The sequence below is a fragment of the Neomonachus schauinslandi genome, chromosome 2 (assembly GCF_002201575.2).
Source record: "Neomonachus schauinslandi chromosome 2, ASM220157v2, whole genome shotgun sequence".
In the NCBI taxonomy this organism is placed as follows: Eukaryota; Metazoa; Chordata; class Mammalia; order Carnivora; family Phocidae; genus Neomonachus; species Neomonachus schauinslandi.
Window position 1 is genome coordinate 100,263,174 of NC_058404.1, and position 27,576 is coordinate 100,290,749.

Below are 27,576 nucleotides of genomic sequence, written 5' to 3' on the forward strand. Positions count from 1 at the left end.
TCCCTCTCTCGCTGTGTGTCTCTCTCTCAAATAAATAAATAAAATCTTAAAAAATATATATATAAACCTGGTTGGTGGATTTGGCTATTTCACTGGCTGGCCTTTAAAAATAAAGATCTGTAAATCTTTCTCACTATGGACTAATCCACATGCATTCTTTATGTTCTTGTATAAAACTGATGCTCATAGGCTGGGCACTTAGGAATGCAGTGAAAAAGATTCTGGAGTTAGGAGAGCATTTCATGGGATGAATAAACCAGGTCAAAAATGAAAAAGCTAAAGTTTGATTTTTAAAACTCAGCACACATATCCAGATAAAACTGATTTAAACTCATGTCCAGAGACTTTCATGGATATTTTCATTGTATCCATATCATTTAAAATGTCTTTAACCACTGAAGCCTCTCAATTTCCAGTCAACACATTTCAGACACTTTGCTTATGAAGGATTTTTCTGACACTCTCAAAAAATTCTTAAAAAAGAAACAAGTTTTCTCTAGTAAGCGTTTTTAGCATACTGGATATGTATACTTTCTCAGAGTGTATGTAGCCCACTCTTCTCTTGATACTCTTCATAGAAACGTCTCAGTGATTTAGAAATTCTCGGTGTCACAGTGCTCAAGGCTTGAGTAAAATGTCTTCTCATAATGCAGTTGGCTTGAATGTCTTCTTCCAGAGCCAGAAGGGCTGCCTCTCTACAGACTGCTATAATCTGAAGCAAAATAAAGAAATAAAAACAAACATACAAAAAAAGGGAGAGAAAAAACAATCAGTACTGTTTTTTAGAAATGTGGTGTTTCAAATATTCCTGCTACAACTATGAGCACCTCGCTAACATGTATCTTTGCACTTATTCCGCTTCAGTTTTCAGAAGGATAAAAAGTAATCGCCTTCATTCCAAAGCAATGTATTAAGTACTCAGAATCAGGAGCGGCCGAAAGAGATACTAGACATGGCATTTGCTCTTAAGAAGCTCGCAATGGTAAAGGTGGAACACAGGTGCAGGCACATACTTCTGATACGAGACGACAAAAGGGGAGTGTGTATGTGCAGCGTGGGCAGGTAGGAACCCAGTGACAAGGGGGTGAGGGCAGAGGAAGGAGATACTCTGATAGACAGCGAGGTCCTGCTCCTCAGCACACCTTGTCAGGGCACAGAATTTCCACATTCCTTTTGACCTTTGAGCTATTACCGACATGTAAGAGCATTTCTTTATGTGCATCCCTTGAACTGAGTTCTTAGATCTTGGGAATATCGGATAGAAGTTTTCTACGTTTACTTTAGAGAGCTGCATTAGGACAGAGAAGTGAATTTTGTTTACTCAGTGAGGAGAGCTGGAAGAACTGAAAAGAATCTGGGGAGGGGGTGGAGTGGTTGCAGAGGGAGGGAGGGCAGAGTGGGCGGTCGGAAAACGGAAGGGGAGGAAGGTTCAAGTCTTGAATCCTGAAATGTGTTTTTAAGCTCTCTGGACTTCAGACAGCGGAAGCAGGCTGATGCCAGTGTCATTCTAAAGACACATTACTGTGGTGAAAAGAGCTTTTGGGATGAAAAGAGATATTGTGATTTTCAGGGCAACACGGAAAACAGTGATTGATACTGACTGCACCTTTACATCGGTAAATGAAAGGGCCAGCTGAAACACATTTGTCCAGCCATTCAGCATATTTTCTCTGTTTGTTCACTTACTGAAAAGAGTTCCTCTGCTTATGCTCGGCTAATGGCTGCCAAAGCAGTTTAGGAGCTTTTTAGGGGATTTAGCAGCATGTTTAGGGAGCTTTCAAAAAACATGCATAGATTTAGATGGCTTTGTCAAATTACGACAATGTAACTATTAGTTCTGGGCTTCATTAATGAGCACGGAAGTTGACTACAGTGCTTATGCATGTTAATGCTTTTCCAAAAAGAGTGGTTACCAACTTGTTGAAGGAAAGAACAAAACTTCCAGGGATTTGTAAAACAACTTCACCACACATTCTGGTGCAAAGAGAGTTACTTTGAAAACAGGATGTAATAATTAATAAGCACAGTAAAGCACATGAAATGCCCAGCATGGTAAACTGGCTATCCAATGGTTCCACTCTGTTCCAAAGGGACCTTGAGGACCTCCATGAAGGGAGGTAAAGCAACCAAGTAGGGAAAAGTCTCAATTCTCTCCTTCCCTCCATCTGAGCAGCACTTCTGTTATCTGCAAGAATTAAAAAAAAAAAAAGATTTTATCTATTTATTTGAGAGAGGGGGAGAGAGAGGACAAGTGGGGGTGGAGAGGGGCAGAGGGAGAAGCAGACTCCCTGCTAAGCAGGGAGCCCAATGTGGAGCTCCATCCCAGGACCCTGAGATCATGAACTGAGCTGAAGGCTTAAGTGACTGAGTCACTCAGGTGCCCTTGTTATCTGCAAGACTCTGAAGCAATGGTTGCAAGGCTGAAAAGTTTGAAGAAGAATCACTGGGAGAGGCAAAAAGGCCTGAATTTCCTGCTGGCCTGGCAGACTTTTAGCTCTTTCTCTGAGATAGTACAGGGAATGTTTCCATTATGTGGATCCTTCCCCAGCTAAGTGGAGTAAAGAAGTCACCAGCCCTGGGCCAATGCCGTGTCTTGCGTACTTCATAACTGAGACTTACCTCAGAGAATCCCGGACCCAGCACACAATGGCTACAAACATTTACTGTATCCCTACCACACGTGCTAGACAATTACTAATGACTGTGCTAATTCACTGCTATGTGAACAGTGTCCCCCCCCGCCCCAGGTTTTGTACAATGCAGTGATGCCACTCACAGCGTGATGGGAGCATGGCAAATGGAGAGGCCAGATAAGCACGTGTAAGGTGGTGGGGTGGGGTGTGGGGAGGTTGGGCTGAGGAAAGGAGAGGTGACTGCAAGGTTGCCTGGACCCTCTCCAAGTTCCCAGAATTTAGTTCACATGGCCGCAGAGTGAGTAGCTCCTACTGCTGGTACATCTGAGAAAGCGAACCAGTGGTCTAGTAGGTTTCCTCTCTCAGCACACAGTAATCAGACTGGAGAAAGAATGGTTATACTTCTCTAATTACTGGAATCTCAGGTGGCCTAACAAGGCAGGGTAGAGAAATGTAGGTAGTGGGAAGTGACAGGTCACCCAGGCCCTGAAGGCTGCTGTTCTTGGGGTCAGCAACCCTGAGCAATTCCTCTTTGCAGGTCAACTTTCTTTCCTTTGCATCTTTGTCCATAGATCTTCCCAAGCTATAACTTGCTTTTTGCCTTTCTGTGGTAGCTTTCAGGGCAGTGACAGAGGGGGCACTGGGAGTGAGATGTGGTCAGAGCAGTAACAGCCGCTTGAAAGCTGGATGTCTGTAACTTAGAGCCTCTAGCATATGTTAACATTCAAGAGTAATTGTCCTACTATATTTAGTACTGGCCTGACCCTTAATTAACAATTCCATCCAATTTGGAGAACTACAAAATTGTGAGGTAGAGAAAACTTGGACAGAGTTTTGACAAGAGCACTGAGAAGTGTTTAAATTCAATAGAGATGACCCTTAGAACCTTCGAGACAACGACCAGGGAAACAGAGCAGCTGGATACTGGTACTTTCAAGCACCTCATAGAAAGGTGTCTTTCTCTGTCCAGAAGGACCATAGTCGTTCTCCCTTCAAGAGTAGCAGGAGGACAGTCTGAATTCAACACTTGCCTCAAGAAATGTTTTCCTGTTTCGTAGTATTTATAAGGGATGCCCTGAAGAACCAATTAGCCAATACTTTCTGCCACTTTTATTTTCCTATCATATTTGCTTTAGCAATATACAACCAGTAACTGAGAGGAAGTAGGACACTTCAAATAATTAACCAGTCACTCTTTCATCAGTCAACATCCACTGGAGAGCTACTCTGTACAGCCACTAGATGAACCCAGGTGGAGGATCCAGAGATGTCTAAGACATGGCTATCTGTCTTCTGATGCTCCCCAACCAGCATGGCATGGACATCAATTAACTGCCCCACGTGGCATGGTATTAGAGGTACAGTTAAGCAAGGCTACAGGCAAAGTGCTTTGGTATGGAAAGAAGAGAGAAATTACTGCTTCCTAAATTGAAGCGGAAAGGACAGAATTTAGATATGCATATAGGACAGAAAAGGGCATTCTGAGCAGGAGGAATAAAGTGGGCAAAGAAACAGCAAGATGGGGAGAAAGAGACCAGAGATTGTATTGATTTAGCCTCAGCAGCCAAAATGGGGAATTAAAAAAAAGAAAGAGAAGAGTAGTTCTGTCATCAAAATGTCACTAAAAATAAAATGATAGTTTTCAGAAGTCATGTGGGCCATAATGACAGTGAAGGCTAGTCAATGACAGTCATCTCTAAAGCTCTAACCCCAATTCACAAGCAGCTGATGCACAAGCAGCTGACAGAGAATAATTCCTAAAGGTTCCTTTGTTTTTATTTTTTCCTCATGAAAGGGCTTCTTAGAAATTCCAAAAGGAAAATCATTAATTCGAATACTAGTTCTTCTCTCCTAACCCAAATAAAAAGGTAGGCCTGAAAATGGAAGTATTCTTGGGAAGCTCATTTCATGATGGCTGGTTTCTATTTGCTCTGGGGTCACTCATACTTCTCAGGAACAGTGTCGCTTTGCTGCTTGCTCTCGGGGCCCATGCCAACATTCCCCTTGACATCAGTGTCTTTTCAGAGGAAGAAGTATTTCATGATCAAATAAGTTTTAGGTAACAGTGCATAGACTCTGTTTCCCATACCGCACAGTCGAATTTGAAAGATTTTTGTGAAGGCTAGCAATGGCAATCTGCTAATCTGCTTAATTTTCTTTAACCCGGGGTTTCCCACAGAAGTCTCCCCTTGCCCTGGTTTTGGCAGAACAACCTAGAGGTGGCTGTCTTTCGAGTTAGTGGTGATCTTCAGCACGCACTCTGGGAGATGCATACCGAACAATTCAACCAGGACACGAAATGGCTTTTGCCTATCACATATCCTTTTTTTCTTTTGCTCGCTCCTAGTCCAGAAGAGAGAAAAGAGGGAAAGGGAGGAAAAAAGAGACTGGAGAAGGACCAGTCTGTCTAACAGGGTCAAAGGGCAGTAGCCACAGCATACACTTGTGTTCTAGAGAAGCAAACGGTCATATCTGTTGAATCGAACTCAACAGTCCCTTAACTATAAACAAATTTCCACAAAGTACACTTTATAGGCATCTTTGTCAGATTTGGCCCATATGCTGTAATATTTTTACTTACGTTTCATATAGCCTATACTTTGTCAGTTATACTTAAGTCTCTGGAATGGTAATGTCAGTAACAGAAACTGTTTAACACTGTGATATATGTTATCTGAAGCAATGTTTCCGTTTGGGGTACTACTTTGAATCTAGCTCTGTCCTTAGAAATAATATGTTAGGAATTTTATCAAGAATACAAGTATGCCTGTGTTATTTTGAGGGATGCTTCCTTAGGTATCAAAATTTGTTACACGGGGACAGGAACTTTTCTGCTGGGTTGTCAAGGGGAAAGCTGCACAGTCATTGAGAAATATCCCTGAAAATTTACTGATAATACAGTAATACATATTGGGTTAGAGGACTGAAATGGAAGCTTTGGGACAACAACAACAACAACAACAACAACTGTACAAATGGTGATCTTTTGACCCATTTGATGAAAATAATGTGGCATCAATGAACTGCTGATGGCATTTTAGATAAATTTGCCAATCTCTCTCTCTCTCTCTATTGGGGACTGGATTCTATAGAAGCTGAGAAGGGCTTTCAATTTAAAGTAGGACCTTTATCTCTGAAGTCTGTGAGACAACCTAATGAGGTAAGTGCATGTACGTCTATGCATATACCTCTCTACGGTGTATACAGGGCCCACACAACTCATCATTCTGCTGGCTTCACATACATTCTGCTGGGACTGGTCAGTGATGGGGGAATTCAGCTGAATTTCTCCCAGGAGGCCAGAGAAGAACCTCATGAGAAGATGTGTAGAATAAATTTGAATCACAGACTATCTGGAATGTAAAACCAACCCGTTTAGAAAGTAAACGCTTGGCACTCGAATGCTTTAACATCTTTGGCAAAAAGGATTTTGGAAGCTTTCCCTAATCCCTTCACCATGTCCTCCTCTTCCCCCATAGGCTTCAGACTACATCATTCAAATGAATTATTAGCCAACTACCAGCAAGGTTGCTTTTGCCATTAGGTTGTAAAAGCAACACTGTTTTGGCTGGCTCTGTAAAAGTGTGTGCAGTCTGTGTTCTTTTTCAGTTTTGACTAAAAAATCAATACCCAAACTTTTAAGATCTATATATGCCTTGCTGCAAAAGTGACCGTATTATTTGTTTGGGAAAATGAGAAAATGAGACAAAAGACAAGCAGAGTGGGCCCAAGATTTCACTGTCAGAGCTAAACTAAGACACACTGTTGTTGCAGTGGCCATGACACCCGTTTATTTGGTGCCAACATGTCACAAATTCCCTTTCCATTGATTCTGCAATAATAATAGAGCTGTCACATATCTGAAAAACAACATAAAATAAGCAGGAACTCTATATGAAGGATTTAGGCATATCTGAACTGAGTTCCTAAGAGGTAGGAAAGGAAAAGATTCTTAATGAAAGTATTTAGAAATCCTCAAAACAAAGTCACTGAGGAAAATAGTAATCGTTTTCAAATGCAGGAAAAAAGTAACTCAGCAATGAAAGAGAACATACAAGTATGAATTTTCATGCTATGCTTGCCCTCTGAAAAAGCAGTGCCTTTAGAACAACAATACAGCAATAACTGGATTATGTGAGACAACTTCACTTGGGAGGGGTGTGGGGAAGCAACTTCCCAGGATGAGAAGGCTCTTGACCATTGAACCTTGGGAAATCTAATTACCTCACTTTTAAATGCAAAAGGGCAAAAGAGGCAATTGTGCAGAATTCTGAATGCCATGAAGAATAAGAACAATGTCTTACTTCACTGTGGAAAAAAAAAATGAAACCTCTTATACATAGCCTACGGTTCTTTCCCCCAAGCCACGAGACAAGAAGAGTTTAAACAGGTGGCTCAGCTTAGTAAAAGAGAAACAGGCCTATTGCGAAAATTAAAACCCACATGGTTTCTAAGCAGGCAGTAGAATTAAAAAAAAAAAAAAATGATGTGATAAATAGTCAAGGCAAAGACTTTACCAAAACCTAATCAGTAGGAAGGAAAACATGAGAGTGTTGGTCACTGCTTTGGGTATTCATCCTCCTGTGCTATACCCCTGCCCTTGTTCTTTCCAGTTTCACAGTAGCACCATGTTCTTTTCTGGGGGCACTGACAGACTAGGAACCCCAATATTAATTTAAGTACAGTTGCTTCCATTTTCCAGATAAAGCCTAGTATGTGCCCTTCTTTTCTGTTGACTGTAAGCAGATTATGAGAAGGACATCAGGAACACAAACCCACCAGCGGCTTGTAAGGTTGGGAAAAACGCATGCTGCCCCAAGGAGGCCTAATAGGGGAGCTAAGAACTGCTCACTTCTGACAGGAAGGCTGAGATTCTAACCGAACCGCCACCACGTTCCTTCCCAACTGCCTCGCAGAGGTATTTGTGTCCTCTGAAAGGCGGGAGGGTAACAAAGTTCTGAAGGCAGCTTAGCCCACGGCTGAAGTTCTGCTTGGTTCCCATCACCCCACTCTGCAGGCAAAGGAAGCGCTCGGATCTGAGGAGAGAAAGAAGTCGGCGGTTTTCAATGTGCTAGGAGAGAAGGCTGATTTATAGTGACCTCACAGGACCAGAAACGTGGCTCTGGACAGCGGAATGCATATCCCTAGTTTCCTGGGCTCCCGGCCGCCTCGGGATTGTCATGCTGAGGACACGGAGAGGGCCTGGCGCCAGTTACCTGCGCGAGCACCGAGCAGAGTGTGCGCAGAGCCCGGGCCGCGGACGACAGCCGGCCCTGCCCTGCCCGGGGCAGCTGCAAGGGTCCACGCTGAGCCCGGGCTGCGCGTCCCGGGCCCCGCGGCGGCGGCGGCGGCGGCGCCGCGGCTCCTGCTGTTTGGCAAGAAGAAAGCGCGCCTTCCAGTGAGGCCTAAATGTGCTTTTCAGCTTCTTTGTATTTCAAGGGTACTAAATAGCTTTAAAGAATCTACCAAAAGAAATGGGCTGCAGTGCTTTAAAAAGTCTTAGGTACTTTCAAGAAAGTGGTTTTGTGAAAAAGCATCTTCTGTCTGGAACACCTGTGACCTGTTGAGCTTAATTGGGCTGCAGCTGGCGCTGATTGTGGCGCAGCCGCCGGCGGCCGCGGGCGGACATTGTGTGCGCTCCCGGCCGGCCGGCCCCTCGCCTTTCTTGTCTCTTTCACAGCCCCGCGACCTCCTTCCCCTGTGCGTCGGAGGGATTAGGAGCCCAGGAGCGAGGGGCGTCCTGCTGTTTGCGAACAGCGTGCGCTGGAGGTGCTTCAAGGAGGAGGCTACCTGGGAGATTATGTGCTCCCGTGGACGCCCTGGGCCCATTCTCCCCGGCCCACTGAGGAGCGCCGGAAGGTGGCTGAGTGGCCGGGCATGAAGGATGTGCCTGAAGGCAGCGCAGCAGGCTCCGGGCCGCAGAACAGCAGATGGAAGCCACACTGCCACGGGCAGGCACGCACGGCCAGGGGAGCCCCGCGCTGCCAAGCAAGCCGCTCAGAGCGCAGCGCAGCACAGCGCGGGCGCCGGGAATTCAGAGCGAAGGCCAGCCGCGCTTCTTCAGGGCACTTTAAAATGACACCTCACGGGCGCCTGGGTGGCTCAGATGGTTAACGTCTGCCTTCGGCTCAGGTCATGATCTCAGGGTCCTGGGATCGAGTCCCGCATCGGGCTCCCTGCTCCTTGGGAGCCTGCTTCTCCCTCTGCCTTTCTCTCTCGCTCTGTCTCTCATGAATAAAAAAAAAAAAAATCTTTAAAAAATAAATAAATAAAATGACACCTCACCACAACGTGATGAAGCTAGAAGTGAGGCTTTTGGGGGGCAAATTTCAGATTTAAGGAAACTACCTAACTATTGCCCTTGGGTTAAATTCCCTTGGATTGTCTGCAGAATAAACCTTAGGATAATCAATCCATCTGGGATTATGTTAGGGTCATACTACCTAGAATGCCACACGAGGTACTGAGTCAAAAGAAAGTAAAAATTTCTGTAAAAACACATTAAAGCATAATGACATTAAAGAAGGTGGAAAAAGCCCTTGGTTGCTTAATTTTGCTGATTTAAAGTTATTCTGAGGTTTCTAAAATATATGTACATCAAGTGTGCAACCTCTCATGACTATCTGCATGGAGAAGGCCAGACTAGTTCTTAACTTTTTAAAAAATTTACAAAGGAATCCATCATTCCACAGAGCCTTGGGGCAGAAAAGACCTGGAATTTGCATTCTTATTGTTTCTACAACCATCAGCACTTAGGGGAATCTTAAATGTTTTTTTTTTTTAAGATTTTATTTATTTATTAGAGAGAGAGTCACAGCTCGAGAGGGAACACAAGCAGGGGGAGTGGGAGAGGGAGAAGCAGGCTTCCCGCTGAGCAGGGAGCCCGATGCGGGGCTCGATCCCAGGACCTTGGGATCATGACCTGAACCGAAGGCAGACGCTTAACGACTGAGCCACCCAGGCACCCCTCTCAAATGTTTCTAACATTAATTGAACCATACAAGATCAAAAAGGGTGTTTTAATTTTGAAAAAAAACATACCAACTGGTATGGGAATGGAAGAGAAAGCAGGAACCATGTGGTAAGGAAGGAGAGGGGTGAGAGGGCAAATAGATGTTGAACCCCTATTCATTCCTTTATCCAATAAGTCTTTATTGACCACCTACAAGGTACCAGGTACAAGGTACCCAGGGGGAACACAGCAGTGAAGAAAACAAAATGCTTTCATGAAACAAGATATGCAAAGTACTGGCTAATCTACTTAGTCTTCAAGGTTCAGTGTAAATGTTTCCATTGGGAGGCATTCCTGGAGGCAACTTCACTAACTCCCCAGGCCTGATTGCTTTAGGATCACTTGTTTTATGGTCTGGTAGGAACTTGATCTATTCTATTATATTATAATTGTCAGCAGGGATATAGAGTTATTTGTGGTAAATGTCTATCTCCCTCTCTGGACTGGAAGTCCCATGGAGGCTCTTTAGTCTACTCTGCTCTACTCAAACATACCAGGTTAGCATGTCCCTTGACCTCTGGGAATCTGCAAAAAGGTCTCCTGCTGAGGTATCTCTGAACAGTGATATAAATTAGTTTTTGCCTTAAAAATACACACACACACACACACACAGTGCTGTGACAACTGCAGCCAAGATAATTGTCTTCTATGGACTAAAAAAAGTAAAAATGTCTTGAGAACAATGGGTCATCCTAAATTGAGGTGTGTATTTGTGAATCTTGTAAGGCTGATGACCAAGCTATGGCCAGAAAGCTGGAAGAGGCACAAGACTTTGGGTAAAAGCATCCAGGAATGGGAGAGCTTGAGGTTGGCCCCAGGCAAAGAGGAGAGAAGAGCAGGGCAGGGCACGTTTTTGGGAGACGAGACCCAGCAAAGGTCAGCCTGCTGTAGGACTCCCCTCTAAGTCTGGAGGGTTTGGTTCTCCGTGCCAGTGTTGTGGAAGATAGGGAGATAATGGCTGGGGTGGGGGGGTCGTGGGGGTGTGGAGGGTGTAGGTAGTGGTGTTAAACCACACCCTATGTTTCCTCACCTGTCAGCCATCTTCACTGCCAGCCCCCATATCTTGCCCTACCAACACAAACATAAAAATGCCTCCTCTGAAACTCTGTAGCCTCACAGATGCCCTGGGTAGCCTTCTTTGGATTTTGTCTAGTTTGGGATCTTTGAACATTCACAAAGTGGAGTATTTGGGAGTTAGAAACTTATCCCCCTTTACAGCCAGTCCTTTTTTTTTTTTTGAACTATAATTGACATATGACATTATATTAGTTTCAGGTATATAACATGATTCAATACATGTATATATTGTGAAACGATCACCACAGTATAACACCTATCCTCACCGCACAGTTACACATTTTTTTTCTTGTGATAAGGACTTTTAAGATCTCTTAATGATTTTCAAATATACAATACACTCTTATTAACTATAGTCACTATGCTATACATTACAGCTCCAGGTAATATTTGTTTCTTAACTGGATTTTTGTACCTTTTGACCACCTTCATCCATTTCAGCCACCCTACCAGTCTTAATCTCTAATAAATTCCTTTCTCTTTTTCCATTCTCTGAGCAGCTGCATGCTGGTCCAGCTGATCAGCAGTCTTGCATGGCACCTCTTTAAAATCATTTTACAGAGGGGCGCCTGGGTGGCTCAGTTGTTAAGTGTCTGCCTTCGGCTCAGGTCATGATCCCAGGGTCCTGGGATCGAGCCTCGCATCGGGCTCCCTGCTCGGCAGGAAGCCTGCTTCTCCCTCTCCCACTCCCCCTGCTTGTGTTCCTGCTCTCACTGTGCCTCTCTCTGTCAAATAAATAAATAAAATCTTTAAAAAAATAAAATCATTTTAAAGAGTATGGTATGGTGTTAATGGCTATCTGTGTTAAACAGAAAAAAATGACAATTTGTAGCTAGCTGAGGGGCATCTGAAGATAGGTCCTGGTGAGCAAACACCAAGTACACCATCAGCACATGACAGGGAGTGAAAAGACTATACAATTACTTATCTTGTACTTATTTTATGCATATCATATTTTATACAAAACATCACCAGTTTTGTGCATTTATTGGCCATATAACAAAGACTTTTAACCTAGGCTCCCTGGATATCCAGATGGGTCTAAGGATATCATGAAACCTATGAAAACTTACATATAAATTTTCTCTTTTTCTAGAGAGATGGTTCAAAGTGTTCATCATATTCTAAAAAGAAACCATTACCCCAAAAGGCTTAAGAACCACTGTTCTATAATAACTATATTTCAAACCTTAAGTCCTATGAATGCTTCATAATAATATATCTATCTTCCTCTTTCCAGAATGTAATTTGGCTAGAATTATCACAGTTGAGGAGTATAGGAGTTACAATATGGAGTTAATCACTGTAAAGGGAAAGTAGTTTTTGCTTTTTTAGACCTTCCCCTTGTACCTTTTAAACATTCAACAGCTGCCCCTAGGTATAACTTACTTAGGTCTTTATTGATATGAAGAGGAACCTAAAGACCAATATCCTATTTCACTTATTAAAAAAAAGCTAAGGTAATACACTAAGACTGCAAACTTAAGCACGCTAGTTAAGGAATGAAAAGTTAAGTACCCAAGATGAGATTAGAATTTACAAGTGACAAGTATTAACTATGTGTAATTTTAGTTAACCCATAAATGAATTTTCAGATTTAAATACCTAATGTAGGTTTTGATATTTGGTAATAACATTACATACTGGGTATTTGGAAACTGATGGCTTTGTTTTCTTATCTGCAAAATTATATGGCCTATTGTCTTGTAAGGAGTGAGACACACTTTGAACTCTATTTACTGCATGTCCATTAAAAAAAAAAACAAAAAACAAAGGAAATTGATTTTACTGATTTGAAAGCCAGTAGTGAGATACAGCTCTTACCTTTTGACAATAAAAAATATATATATGTGATTATAACTTAGTAGAAGTTACAAATACCTGTAAGAGCCACGTAGCACAATCATTTTCATTAGTTACTCACAATCCAGGTCAAGGTGGGGAATAAAGATAATTCAGCTTATGAAGGCTTTAACCAAAACACTCATAAGTATCTCTCTTCTGACCATTAAGTTGGACTGTGAAACCTAACCATTCCTTCTTAACTACTGTTACCCAAACTCCTTTGCAAAAATGCTTATGACACAATAAGGCTTATGTCAAGTTCAGCAATGAAAAAGCCAGAAAGTCTCCCAAGGAAAGACTGAAAAATGTCTACTTGTAAAGACTAAACTTTAAAACTACGAGAAAAGCCAGCAGAGCAATCAACAGATATGGAAAGCGTTGTGGGAAAAGACAGTAGATAAAACTACTTACTGATAATAAAGAAATCATGTTTCAAAAAAAAATTTAAAAGGTGCCTTAAACCAGTGGGACTGGTTTGGTTACCAGAAATGCAGCAGTTGGTACATGTAAAGAGCTAATGGTAAATTTTTAAAGCACAGATTATTCATCTAGTTCTTAAAACCTAAAGACATAAAATTGAGTGAATTTGAGTATGTGTATTTCAAGACTGTATCCATACTTCTACCTCATTTTATACTAGGTGAGCTTTCCTCAGATTTCTAATCATCCAAAAATGTATCATTGGAAAGAAACCAGTAGACATTTCTAATGAATGGAATTTTTTTTCATAGAGATGAATCAACTGAACACAAGGGGATTACAATACAATGAAACTGATTTTGCAATCTTCCATTATAAATGATAAATATGCACATAAAAGCACTCTATGATGTAAAGTAGAGAAAACGGAAGCAAGTGTCAAGACTTTCCTCTTATGAGTGTACTTTTTCATGTGGAGATCTAATCACTAGACTTTAGATAGGGTACACCTTGGTAATGAGCACCTCTACTTTAGCATGCTGGTGTCTAACTGGAAATAAACCCATACCACCTTTCCTACAGTGTGTTCAAGATGTCTTTTGTATTCATTCCATATTTACACCAAAGAATATGAAAGCCAAGGGAAATTCTGGATTATTTTACAGGTCTGTCCTGTTCTCTTCCCCCACCCCACTCTGTTCTCTTTGAAATAAACATATACAGACATACATAGGAATGTAGACAACTGTGTATATGCACATACACACATAAGCACACATGCATGTGTACACTCATTTGCAGATACAACGTAAGCTCACAAGATGTGATGTGAGTTTAAGCGCTATACTAAAGGGGCATATGGGTGACTCTGTGGGTTGAGCAGCTGACTCCTGATTTCGGCTCAGGTTGTGATCTCAGGGTTGTGGGATCGAGCCCCGCATGGGGTTCTGTGCTCAGTCTGCTTGTCCCTGTCCCCCTTCCCTCCTTTGTGCTATCTCTATAAAATAAATAAGTAAATAAATAATAGTCTTTAAAAAGTGTGAAGTACATTTTACCAACAGTAGTTCTGAAGCCCAGCATTTGTAAATCTTTTAAAATTAACTGAGCTTCCGGGGCGCCTGGGTGGCTCAGTCCGTTAAGCAGCTGCCTTCGGCTCAGGTCATGATCCTGGGGTCTTGGGATTGAGCCCCACATCCGGCTCCCTGCTCAGCGGGGAGTCTGTTTCTCCCTCTTCCTCTGCCTGCCACTCTGCCTACTTGTGCTCTCTCTCTGTCAAATAAATAAATAAAATCTTAAAAATAAATAAATTAAATTAAATTAAATTAACTGAGCTTTTAAAATCCCATCACTCTGGCAGCAACCCAGCATGGCTGTGCCTTTAACAAAAGATTTCTGTAATAAAACGAGATTTTACATGCTGAAACAAAATATTTTAAAACATCTTTCTGCCGACTGCTCATTTTAGTAGTATTTGTGGAATTTAAAACCCACACACACATATACAAATGTTCCCATGGAAGATTAGGCTAAGTTTTAGGTTAACCTCAGCATTATTAAATTTTTATATCAATCTTTTAACGAACACTTTTGATTTATTTTAAGAAGAAACCGAAGTCTTGAAAACATTTTAAGGCTATGTATTCTTTAATTGCCATAACAAATGCGACCAGGCTAACTTTAATCAAAGGAGACTCATGAGTAGTTTTCACACTACATTTGTGAATGCCTCTGAGCAAGGTGGACTGAATTCTGCCTCAGCTTCTCAATTATGTCTGCAAATATGTGCAATCAGCTGTGACATCTGCTGTATATTAGGGCTAAACTGCTAGGGACAGAAACCTAATTTGAATCAAAGGGAGGTATTTATTATAAGGATATTATTGAATCTAACAGAACCTAAGGACAAGAGTGAGGCTGGGCTCAGCAGACCAACTAGAACCAGAGACTGGGATGCTATTAGGATTCTCTCTCCATAATTTTGACCTCTGCTTCTCTCTGTCCTTGGTTGAGTTTTATTCCTCCTTAACTACAGAGTGGTTTTCCCCACATGGAAGAAAACATGGCAAACATGTTTTATATCTTACAGCTTCAGCCACCACAAAGTCCTCATTTTCTCAGTTCCAGTAATGAAAACTCCTGTGGAAAGTGTCTGAGTAGCCTGGCCCAATCACTGTGGCTGGGGAAGAGGTTATGAAGATGGGGAAAGTTGAGGGAGCTCATTCCTCTGTACCAAATCAACTCTGTGTGTGTGCGGTCACACTGTGATGATATAGCAACTCCGTAGTTTTTTGGGGGCAGGACGTGAAGATTCTTGGAGGCTGGAAGTACAGGTGATCTAAGGCAGGCTTATGTTGGTGGGTGGAGGGAAAGAGAGAGAGAATGTAAAAAGTGGCTTTTATCCTCCCCTATGGCTAAGTCAACTTACGTGGCTTATATATTGCTTCCTCTCAAATGCTGTCTTGGCAACATTTAGAGGATAGTACCTCTAACCGTTCTGTTGAGAAGGTGCCACTCTGGAACTCATGCCCAGTGGTACAACTGCCTCCCTTGCTCCCAGCTGCCATTTTCTTAGACCCCTGCTCGCCGGGGTCCAGATAACATTCTGAGCTGTATATCTGATTTCCAGGCCATAGATATTATCCAAAATATGATAAAGTTGAAAAGCCTTAGGGGCCACCAGTCAATTTCTTTAGAAATGATTATGGAATCTATAGGAAAAATTAAAGCTATTCTTTCGAATGATGATGATTTCAACATGGGTTATGGTCAAAGTTATCTTTGTGTTATACCATTCTCTTTCTTAGCAACTGGAGAAGTCACAGTGAAAATCAGAAAAGCAAGCAAACAAAAACTCAACTTTTTTGTGGGGGAGGGGTCATAAATAGTTAATAGATACAAGCCTCAAGTCTGGAGCTGTTTAGTTTGGAAGTTTATGGAAATTTTATTTGGAGACAGTCCCTAAATTCAATTGTAACTGGAAATGCATATAACTGGAAATACGTGTTGACAAGGCTTATGGAGCAGGGAGGGGGGAATGAAATAGACAGCATTCAAAGCTTGGAGTACTCTGACTTCATTCTACCAGCGAAGTGGCTAAAAGAGGACTGGAAGTGTCTTTCACAACAGTGCCACTCTACTTTGTAAACTTGCCCAATTCTTGCCCCTGAGAACGGAGGAGAAAGGGGAGATAGAGGAGACTAAAATCCTTAGCAAACATTTAGGGAGACAATAATTACCGCCCCCTTTATTTTCTTTTTTATACTAGAGGAAATTCAAACATACACCATAGTAAGAGAGAATAACATACAGTGAACTCTCACTCGCCTGATCCCCACCTCTAGCAACGAGCAACCCATGGCCGATCTTGTTTCATCTACACTCTAATCCTCACCCCAACACGGCACTAGTTTTTTGAAGCAAATCCCAGAATCACAGCATTTAATCCATAAATATTTCAGCATATGTCTAAAGGAATTTTTTGAAAAGATTTTATTTATTTATTTGACAGAGCCAGAGAGAGAGCACAAGCAGGGGAACGGCAGGCAGAGGGAGAGGGAGAAGCACACTCCCTGCTGAGCAGGGAGCCCAATGTGGGGCTCGATCCCGGGACCCTGGGATTATGACCTGAGCTGAAGGCAGATGCTTAACTGAGACACCCAGGCGCCCCTAAAGGAATGTTTCTTTTTTTAAAAAGCATAACCACATCATTATTTCACATTAAAAATAGCAATTCCTTAATATTATCAATATTTAGTCAGTATTAAAATTTTGCCAATTATTCATAAATGTATTCCATAGCTATTTTGTTTAGATTGAGATCAAAATAAGACCCACACCTTGTATTAATGTATCTCATTTCTAAAAAATTCTTTCCCTCTCTTCCTTATAATTTATATTGAAGAAACTAGATTATATGTCCTATACAGTTTCCAACATTCTTTATTTTCTTGATGGCATCTCTGTGTGTGATTGAACATGTTCCTCTGTCTCCTGTATTTCCTGTAAACTCACAATAAGATCTAGAGGCTTGAGTGGTTTGATGTTTTGGGAACAAATACTTCATATGTGATAGTGGAATACATAGGGTTTAGTAGTCTTTTATGGTTTAATAGTCACTTGTGATTGTCTAAGTCCTTTACTTCATTAAAGATAGCAAAATGGTGCTATCTTATTTGTTATTCCCTCTCCATTTATTGGCTGGGATATATTTACAAAGGGAAGCCTTCCTACCCCCTCTTGCCATTCTCTTTGTTAGCATGCTATTCACATTTTTCTCTGCCTTGCCTTTTTTACATAACAATTTATCCTAGAAATCACTTTAAAGCTATACAGAGAGCTATTTCTTATTTTGTTTACAATTGCATAGTTTATCCAGTCAGGTCCCAAATACTGTACATTTGAGTTATTTCCAGTCTTTTGTTCCCTTTTAAGATTCATTTATATGTTGATCAAAGTCTAAAATGGTCAAGTAGTACAAAAGTAAAAAGCAAAGAACTGGTAAGATGCTCCTATTCCCTGTAGGATGGATAGGATTATAGAATCTTGTTTTTTAACCGCTGCTCATTCAAAATTTTAGAAAAGGTGAGTCTTTTTTTTTTTTTTTAAGATTTTATTTATTTATTTGACAGAGAGAGACACAGCGAGAGAGGGAACACAAGCAGGGGGAGTGGGAGAGGGAGAAGCAGGGGGAGTGGGAGAGGGAGAAGCAGACTTCCCGCGGAGCAGGGAGCCCGATGCGGGACTCGATCCCAGGACCCTGGGACCATGACCTGAGCCGAAGGCAGATGCTTACGACTGAGCCACCCAGGTGCCCCGAAAAGGTGAGTACTTAAAAATCATATTTTCTGTCTCCTTTATTTGCCTCTGTTCTTACAATTTTCCACTTTTCTCAGCTCCAACCAGCCTTTGAAGGCCTCCAGCCTCTACCAGCTCTAGTCACCTCTCAAGCTCTCCACATGGCCAAGTGGCTTTGTGCTACAGAACTCACCTGGATTTTCTCTGAAACCTGGCTGTTGAAGCTCACACTCAGTCACTGCCTCCTGGTGATCACTAGTGCCCCATTAGCACTCTGTTGTAATGGTAAAGGCAGTAGTAGTGCTAATGGGGACACTAGTGGCATTAAGGTCAGCTCAAACACAGCAGCATGCTTGGATTTGGGAAGTGATAACAGGAAAATCAGGACCCTTCTTTATCCTGGTGATTCAAACCAGTGTAGTTCTCCTATATCAAGTTTTCATGTGCATGGTAATGTGCTAGGACTAGTTTCTAAGTCTCAGAAGATCACATGCTTACGTGCCATAGACCTTTCCAATATAGATACATTATTCTGGGCCTCTGGTTTCTAGTCTTTTACCTGTCACCTCTTGAAAAATGAATCTACTCTCATCTCTTCAAATATCACTCCTATGCAAATGTCTTTGAAATATTCATCTTTGGGGCGCCTGGGTGGGTCAGTCGTTAAGCGTCTGCCTTCGGCTCAGGTCATGATCCCAGGGTCCTGAGATCGAGCCCCGCATCGGGTTCCCTGCTCGGCGGGAGGCCTGCTTCTCCCTCTCCCACTCCCCCTGCCTGTGTTCCCTGTCTCACTGTGTCTCTCTCTGTCAAATAAATAAATAAAATCTTTAAAAAAAAAAAAGAAAGAAATATTCATCTTTGCTCAGGCCTCTCTCCAGGTACCTACAACCCAAAATATTCAACATCAGATGTGTCATCTTGATCTGCAAGCTGCCTGCCCCACTAACTCATTTTCAGGGATACACCATTCTCCCAGCCACCCAGGCTTAAATCCATTGGTAATATATCCTTTTTTCTTTGCCCTGTATCACTTAATCTGGCTAAATCTTCTGGATTAGATATTGATTTACCTGGAGTCATGTGAAAACTGAGAATTGACAATCCTATCACAAGGGACTAACTAGTGGATAAAAGTTGGATTGGAGGTGGTTCTTTAATAGCCATGCTTTGTCTGTAGGATAAATGCATTAGATAAAAACCTTGCCGGCACGCTTGGGCATAACTATTTGTTAGAAACACTGAATATGTGGGAAAAAAGCAAGCATAGGAGAAAAAAGACCCCAAAGGCCAGGACAAATGAGTCCTGATTAACAAATGAAACTGATGAAATAAGCCTGGCCCCTGTCAGGAGAGCAAGTGATCAGATGTGAGAGGGGGCTTACAGCACATGCCAAAAGAAATGCTGAGGGGTAGGTGTGGTAGTCAGGATCATCAGTAAGAATCAGGTCAACCCTCTAGTACTTGAAAGACTCAAGTCCTGGAGAAGGATTGAAACTGTCATTCTTGTAAGGCTCTAGGAAGCAGAACTAGGACCAAAGCTGTAGGAGACAGGTTTTTGCTCAATACAAGGAAAAAAAAAATGAATTATTTACAAGCTGGCCAAATAGGGAGATAGTTCTAGAGATAGGGAGTAAATGAACATATGACAGGGATACTGTAGATTTTACTCAAACGCTGGAAATAAACTTTATTTACATGGCAGAAAAGAACATTCAGTATGCTACCACCATTCAATCTGCCCTCTTCCATTTACTTGTACTTGCACACTTCCCTTCCCTTCCTGTTTCAATGGATGAACTATTTTGGTTGCTAAGATCAGTCCTTCTATTTATGTACTGGATTTCATTGTCTTTTTCCTAAGTCAAGATTTGCTGCTATAATTGTTCCCCCCACATACAATCAACTTTTCCCACCAGCATAAAAATATGTTGCAGTTACTCATCTTAAAAGCATAATCCCTCCCTTGTCTCCAGACCTGCTTCGATCCTCCACCAGCAAAAGTCCCTGGAAGAGCTGTCTTTATTTGTTGTTCTCTAGTTCTTCTCCGCCCAATTCTCACTCAAACCCACTGAAATGAGACTTGTGACCCTCTAGTGAACTGTTCTGTCAAGATCATAATCCAGTGGTCAGTCCTCAATTCTCAATATACTTGATCCATCAGCAGCATTTGATACCAATCACGCTTTCCCACTTTCTTTTCACTTGGACACTGGAACACCTCCACAGTCTCTTCACTCCAGTGACACTGGCTTCTTGACTGTTCTTAAATACAAAAAACCCAGTTTTGTTCAAAGCATTGGCACCTGTTCCTTCTTCTGAAATGCTCTTTGCTTGGATAACTAACTTGCCTTAGGTCTTTACTCAAATGTCACCTTTTCAGTGAGGTTTTCCCTGGCCACCTTATTTACAACTGCTGCCTCCTCCCTTGCAATCCTCTTTTCCTTTCTTGCTTTATTTTGCTCCCTATCTTGATACTGCCATAACATATACTGCATTTTCTTTTTAAATTAACTCTTTTATGATTTTTTAGAAATATTTTATTTATTTATTTGACAGAGAGAGACACAGCGAGAGAAGGAACACAAGCAGGGGGAGTGGGAGAGGGAGAAGCAGGGGGAGTGGGAGAGGGAGAAGCAGGCTTCCTGCCGAGGAGGGAGCCCGATGCGGGGCTCGATCCCAGGACCCCGGGATCATGACCTGAGCTGAAGGCAGATGCTTAATGACTGAGCCACCCAGGCGCCCCTCTTTTATGATTTTTTAAAGTTTTAGTTATTTTAAATAATCTCCACACCCAACATAGGACTCAAAATCACGACCCTACAATCAAGAGTCATGTGTTCCTCTGACTGAACCAGCCAGGCACCCCCCCCATATATTGCTTTTTAACTTATTTTGTTGGTTTGTTCCCCTCACAAAAATGAAGTACACACAGAGTACAGACTTTTGTTTATTTTGTTTGCTAACATATTCTAGTGCCTACAACCTTACCAGGCACATAACAGGTACTCAATAAATACGTGCTGAATGAATGAATGAGGACAGTGAAAGAAAGAAGGAGAATAAATGAAAAGAATAAGGTCTGATATTTGACAATGTTAACTAAAGTTAGGACTTCAGTCCTAACACTTTTTGACTAAATATGGCCTTTATGCCTTAGAGCAGGTGCTGTACTTAACTTTGGTAGAATAATAAGGCTTACCAAATGCTAAAAACCCCAACTATCGCACAAGCTTCAGAACCAGTACACTTGTACGCTCATGTTCTGATGCAGACCCAGCAGAGCTGGCTATGACCACTACTGATTAAGTGAGCTCTTGGCCGACATTCGGCAGTACGGGGCTGTGCTAAGTACCCAGTAACCAGATCAACATAGTAGAGATTAAGTAGAGATTCGTGCTAAATGCGATGTTAAACAAAGCTCTCAGCTGGGATACTATTCTATATTCCTGAGCGGTTGCAAATAATTCCTGAAAATATTCAAGTGTGAATTCAGTCTGTCCTTGGCCACCCCTTCCCTTTCTTGACCCCATCACTACCCTGAGCACAGGATCCTGGGGCTCACTGCAGAGGGATCCTCAACTCATGGGCAAGCACGGCTTGTTCCTAGCTCTGAGTACACCACTGGATACCGAGCTCTGCAAAACTGCTGCTCCGAAAAGGCTTTTTGACTAATGAATGCCTGACCAGGGGCGACCTCAGTGACTACGGGGTGCTGGTACTTTTTAAAGTACTCCAAGTGCACCTATGCTGTTTCCCCAAGGCCTTTCAATGCCTGTCCGGTCTGTCAGTCACATCCACCAGCTTAAGCAGGCTTCTCACAGAAGTTCAGACCACCTCTAAATTCTCTTCAAGTATCTCAGGCACCGAGGAAGGATGGGAAGGGAAAGACTAAGAGTGTAGGGAGAGAAGAGGTCCAAGAAACAGAATTCTGGGAATACTTTAGCTTAGCTTGATACTAGGGAGGAGTGTGTATATGAGACGAAGAATTAGAGGAACCTAAAACAGTCCACAGGAAACTGGAAAAAGGTCTCGGGAAGGGGGGATGAATTCTGGGAGACGGGCAGAAAGGCCGTGGAGGGCAAGGACTGGAGCTGGTTACTGGATCGGAGATGAGGAAACAGGCAGAGAGATCAGCTCAGCAGTGGTGGCGGGAGGGAGAGGCTGTCCGCCGTTTGAGAAGTGAATTCGAAGCGAGGAAGTAGAGGCACTAGGTGTGCCAGACTTTTTGAGAACTTTGGTGGTAAAAAGGAGACAGGTTGTAACCTAAGAGTAACAACAATCTAAGTAAAATTGAAAAGGAACACACTACCCAAAAGTGGATGTAGAACAAGAAATGGTATTTCCAGAGTTAATTTTTAATTTCCTGAGTTTACTGCTGTAGAATTTCAAACCACTCTGGCATATCTATCTATCTATCTATCTATCTATCTATCTATCTATCTATCTATCATCTATCTATATCCTGGCATGTGCATGAACTTAATTGTGGAGATAAAATGCAGTAGCAGCTCTGACAGAAACCAAAAATCCTCTGTAAAATTACTGGAATGATTACATTAAGTCCCCCTCGAACTTCTAATCACCCCCAAATTTCAACTATAACATAATGGCAAAAGGTCTTTTCTCCAGTGGGTAAAGATAGGTGCCCCAAAAGGTAGCTCAGAAAAGTTTGTTGAATGAACACTAACACAAAAAACTTAATAACACATACAATAATGATCACTCAAAAACTTGAGATCTTCTCCATTATCAAGTCATTTTCTTTGTATTCATGTTTTATTTGTTTTACCTTAAGTCACCCCCAATCATGCTGACATCTACTATTGATGATTATATTAGACCTAAAAGTGTTCTTAAACAAATGAAAACTACTGACTTCCATTCCTGAAAGCCCTGCTTCCAATTTTCAGGAGGAAATCAAATAATGTAGAAATCCAACACTGGGCCTAAGCCCAGACAGCTGAGCATCGTTTTGTCCTTTCAAGGCAAAGAGGAAGTGTCTGCTGTGGCAGAGACATGCCAAGAGAAATAAAGCTTAACCTCAGCCCCATGTGAAAGTGATTTTAGATAATCGGGGGTGTCTGCAAATAGGTTAAAAATGGGACCACATACTAACAGGGAACTTTCCATGGAAGTTAAAAAATGTATCAGGATCTAACCCCCACCTTAAAAACAAAACATGTTGGGAAAATGGCATGGCCTTAGAAACTCTATATAAAGGCGGCAGAGGAAAGGGAAAGCAGACAGGGAGAAGAGAGTTGACAAGTCAAAGGGAAATTAAAACATGTTTCCGCTTATGAGTTACTATAGGCTCAGAATTTGATGTCTTTGTAATTGTAATTACCAAATTCAAAATGATGTCCCTGTGTGAAGAGGAAAAGAGGAAGGGGCAGTGGAGAAGAAGTGAGTATAAGTATGTGGGTCGAGTGGTAGATGAAATTATTTAGATTAGGGGCCAGCAAATTTATTCTCTAAAGGGCCAGACAGCAAATGTTTTAGACTTTGTGGAGAACACAGTCCCTCCTGTAACTACTCAAATCTGTCCCTGTAGTGTGAAAGCAGCCATAGGCAATATGAAAATGAATGTGGGTAGCTGGGTGCCAATAAAACTTTATGGACACTGAAATTAGAATTTCATGTATTTTATTTCTACTTTTTTTTTAAAGATTTTATTTATTTATTTGACAGAGAGATAGAGAGAGAGCACAAGTAGGCAGAGTGGCAGGCAGAGGGAGAGGGAGAAGCAGGCTCTCCACTAAGCAGGGAGCCGGACACGGGGCTCGATCCCAGGACCCTGGGATCATGACCTGAGCCGAAGGCAGACGCTTAACCGACTGAGCCACCCAGGCACCCCTTATTTCTACTTTTGATTTTTCTTCAAACACTTAAAAATGGAAAACTATTCTTAGCCTACAGGTCTTACAAAAACAGACTGTGGGGCAGATTTGACCTGCACACCATAGTTTGCTGACCCCTGATTTAAGATAGTTAACTCCCCATTACACAGAACATTCCTATGAAACTGGGCTTGAATCAAGTTTTGGACTCTGAGTAAGAGAAACTGGCGTTTGTTTTTTGTTTTTTTCCCAGTAGATGAACAAGAAGATGCTAATAATGGTAGGAAGCATTTATTTGAAAGATATAGCAGATCTTCTCTAAGCCTATAAAAAAGACAAGTATCTCTACTTTTTTCTAGCAGAATATTTAACACTAGTATGAAATCAAAGTTTATGTAGTATGAAATTTTGAAGCCAAATGCTACATAACCATTAATGTGCAGTATTAGTCAGGGATCAAGAATGATTTTTAAAACATTATCCCCCTTATCAGAATTTAACATTTTATAAACATCCTTTGCAGCATAATGCTAGTCTGGAATTATACATAAGTTTCCATCATCACCTCTATGGAAACCAGAGAGCTGGTGACTAGAAGGATTTTCTGGTGGAACACATGCTTTACAGATCACATGGTGATAAAAACTTTATGGAGCGTCTGACCTAGACTATCAGAAACAAAGGAAATATAAAAGTGCAAGGCATCTGTGTTCATAGTTTTTGGGAAGCAAAATAATGTTTATATATTAAATGTTGTTATGGAACAGACACGGACTTTCTCTTTCTGTATTAAAAGAGAAAGTCTTGTAAAACATCCTGGTAACTGTCTCACAACCTTGAACTGGGAAATACGGCATTCTTTCTTTTCCCTTCCCTTTCCTGTCTCTTTCTTCTTCCCTTTATTATTTTTATTTGGGGGGGGGGTAGATAATCCCAGTACTTCTCCCTAGTTCTCTGAGCAAATGAAGCCCCCTTCTTTAGGGAACTGCTCCTCAACCATTGCAACCCTATGGTAAGCCAGTCATAGTGCCCTGTCCCTCAGGCCACAAGGGTAGCTGCATGAGGCAGCTGGTGCAGACAGGCTGCATCCTAAGGGTAACAACGATCCAAACAAGATTTAAAAGGAATACCTTATCCAAAAATGGTTATAAAACATGATTATTTCCAGAGCTGTATTTCTTAAGGACCAATCACCCATGGTATACAGGATCCTGATGGATGTTGTAGTGTATACTCATGCTCATTAAAGAGAACTTGGAGCATACATTTTTATTTGATGGCAAGTTTTGGGCAGGAAAGCAATCCTCCATTATAATATCGTTTGTATAAGGAAATATAATTCTTTCAACAATGATCTGTTTTGTGATGGTCTCCTTTATGGCACAGTTTCTAGGAGTTGACTGTAGGGAAAAAAGCTGCTTTAACCATCCACATGGATGTGACTGAGGCTGGAGGAGAGGGAGGGCCGCAGAGAATGCAAAGGCTGAGTGTGTACAACAGGCAGTGGTAATGAGGGCAGGCTCAGTGAGGAGCCTTTTATTTTCTCTCATCCTGCTGCTGCTGCTTCTTTTTTTTTTAGTATACTTTATTTTTTTAGAGCAGTTTTAGACTCATAGTAAAATTGAGTGGAAAGTACAGACATCTTCTGTACCTACATACACACAGCATCCCCCATTATCAACATCCTCCACCAGAGTGGTACATTTGTTACAATCGAATCCACACTGACACATCATTAGCACCCAAGGTTCATAGTTTATATTAGGGTTTACTCTTCTTGGTGGTGTACATTCTATGGGTTTGGGCAAATGTATAATAATATGTATCCATCATTATACTATCATACAGAATATTTTCACTGCCCTAAAAAGCCCCTGTGTTTTGCCTATTCATCCCTCCCTCCCTTATACCCTGGGAAACCACTGATCTCTTTACTGTTTCTATAGTTTTGCCTTTTCCAGAATTTCATAGAGTTGGAATCATGCAGTATGTAGCCTTTTCAGAATTCACTTCTTTCATTTAGTAATGTGCATTTAAGATTTTTCCATGTCTTTTTATGGCTTCAGAGCTCATTTTTTTTTTAGTTTGGAGTAATAGTCCATTGTCTAAATGTACTAGTATATTTATCCATTCACCTACTGAAGGACTTCTTGGTTACCTCCACACTTTTTGTAGTCCTTGTTCTTTTATTTTCATCTTTCTTTTGCTTTAAAGTCAAAGCATCACAGGTTTCCAGTTATGAAATAAATCATGGGAATAAAAGGTATAGTATAAGGAATATAGTTAATAGTTGTATGGTGACAGATGGTGGCTACACTTGTGGTGAGCACAGCACAAGGTATAGAGCTGTCAAATCACTATGTTGTACACCTGAAACTAATTGTGTGTAACGTTCTGTGTCAAGTATGCTCAAATAAAAACAAATAAAGTATGCATGATTAATCATATAAAAAAGAGTCAAAGTATCAAAAGTAGACAGAGACTTAATTAGCAACCCATATAATCCTCAAAACAGGTATGAGGAAACTGAGGCCCAGGAGTTAAGTGACTGGTCCATGGAGGTTTTCCCTTCCTGCTTCATTGTTTGGGCCCACTGGCAGCCTGCAGGTTGAAAGATATGCTATCTCTGTATTAGGATGTTCACTCAAGGTTTAACACCCCAAATGTCACTTTCTAAAATAGTTTGTTTTGATACATCTACTATTTTAAATAATATGACTCCTACATCTTTAAAAAATTTACCAGCCATGTATTAACTCATATTAGAGATAAAATATTCAGGTAATAATTTAGTCTTCACGATGACTCTAGGAAGTAGGTACTATTACTGTTAACTACACGTGTGAGGGTCATAGGGCTAGTAAATGTCAGAGATGGGATTCGAATCCAGGTCTGCCTAATTCCTAAGACTGAGCTCTTTATCCCTGCAATACTGCCAATTTGTAGATATATTTTATATACATTTCTTCTAGATGAAGCTTCAAAAGAAACGGTCTTTTTAATCAGAGACCATATGAACTCGGAGTAAGGGAATAATTAATAAATTTCAGATTTCTTTACCACGGTCCTAAATCTTGAGGTCTATTTCAGCGTCCACAAGATGTCATTTATGTAAGAAACACAGAGATGAAGATTTAAAATTTCCCCTTAAAACTTCAGTACACAAGCCACCCTAATTTGGAAATATAGCCAATTTCCGGAATGTACATACCCAAGAAAAAGCATCATATTGTACTTATGCATTTATCACATACTTTATATTTTTGGTTTCATAAACAAAAATTAAGACTTAAGCCAATTAAGTCAGTTAGCTAAGAATGTAAGTCAGATTGCCACAGGTCAGATTTCCTCCAGGTCATTTTCCTGGCCCCAAAAGAGGCTAAACTAAAGAAGACACAATTGTAGGTAAGAACCTTTTAAAAGAATAAACCAAAGACAATAGAAGAGGCTACTAGAACTTTATGCAAACACTGCTAGCAAACTCATCTGTACTACTTCTAGGGGTCTCATCATTTGGTTTCTGTAGGCTCCCGAAGTCATTTACCAGAAAAGTGAACGCATAGACTCAAGGGTAGAAATGGATATTTTACAAAGTGTCACTGTTTGTGGTTGTTTACATGTAACTGGAACACCATGAGGTTTAAAAATAAATAAATAAATAAATAAATGAAGACAATCATCCAAGGGTCTATCTGAAGAAAACATACTATGGAGAAAACTAAGGTAGATATAATTCAATTAAAACAGCAGTATATGGGTTGTTTTTATTCCAATCCTAGAACTTACTCTGGGAATCTTCTTAGTGAAAATATAACCCTCAGTAAACTTGACTTTGACCAAAATGTTTCAGATAACTCTCATGAGATCAATTGATGGCTCTTCATTCTAGATTATTGCCTCAAGTTCTTTCATGTAAGAATGATATTCTGTCATTACCAGAGAGCCTCTCAAATACATG

The 27,576-nt window shown here is 41.2% G+C and overlaps 1 protein-coding gene across 2 annotated transcripts in view; it reads right to left on the bottom strand.

Annotated features, from left to right (window-relative positions):
• Positions 1 to 535: 535 nt before the first annotated feature.
• Positions 536 to 27,576, bottom strand: part of SPATA5 (spermatogenesis associated 5) — a 340,134-nt gene continuing 313,093 nt past the window's right edge. For both annotated transcript variants that reach the window (XM_021681474.1, XM_021681475.1), the window contains one exon: positions 536 to 712. In XM_021681474.1, coding sequence (XP_021537149.1) covers positions 536 to 712 — 177 coding nt within the window. The remainder of the gene's footprint in view (positions 713 to 27,576) is intronic.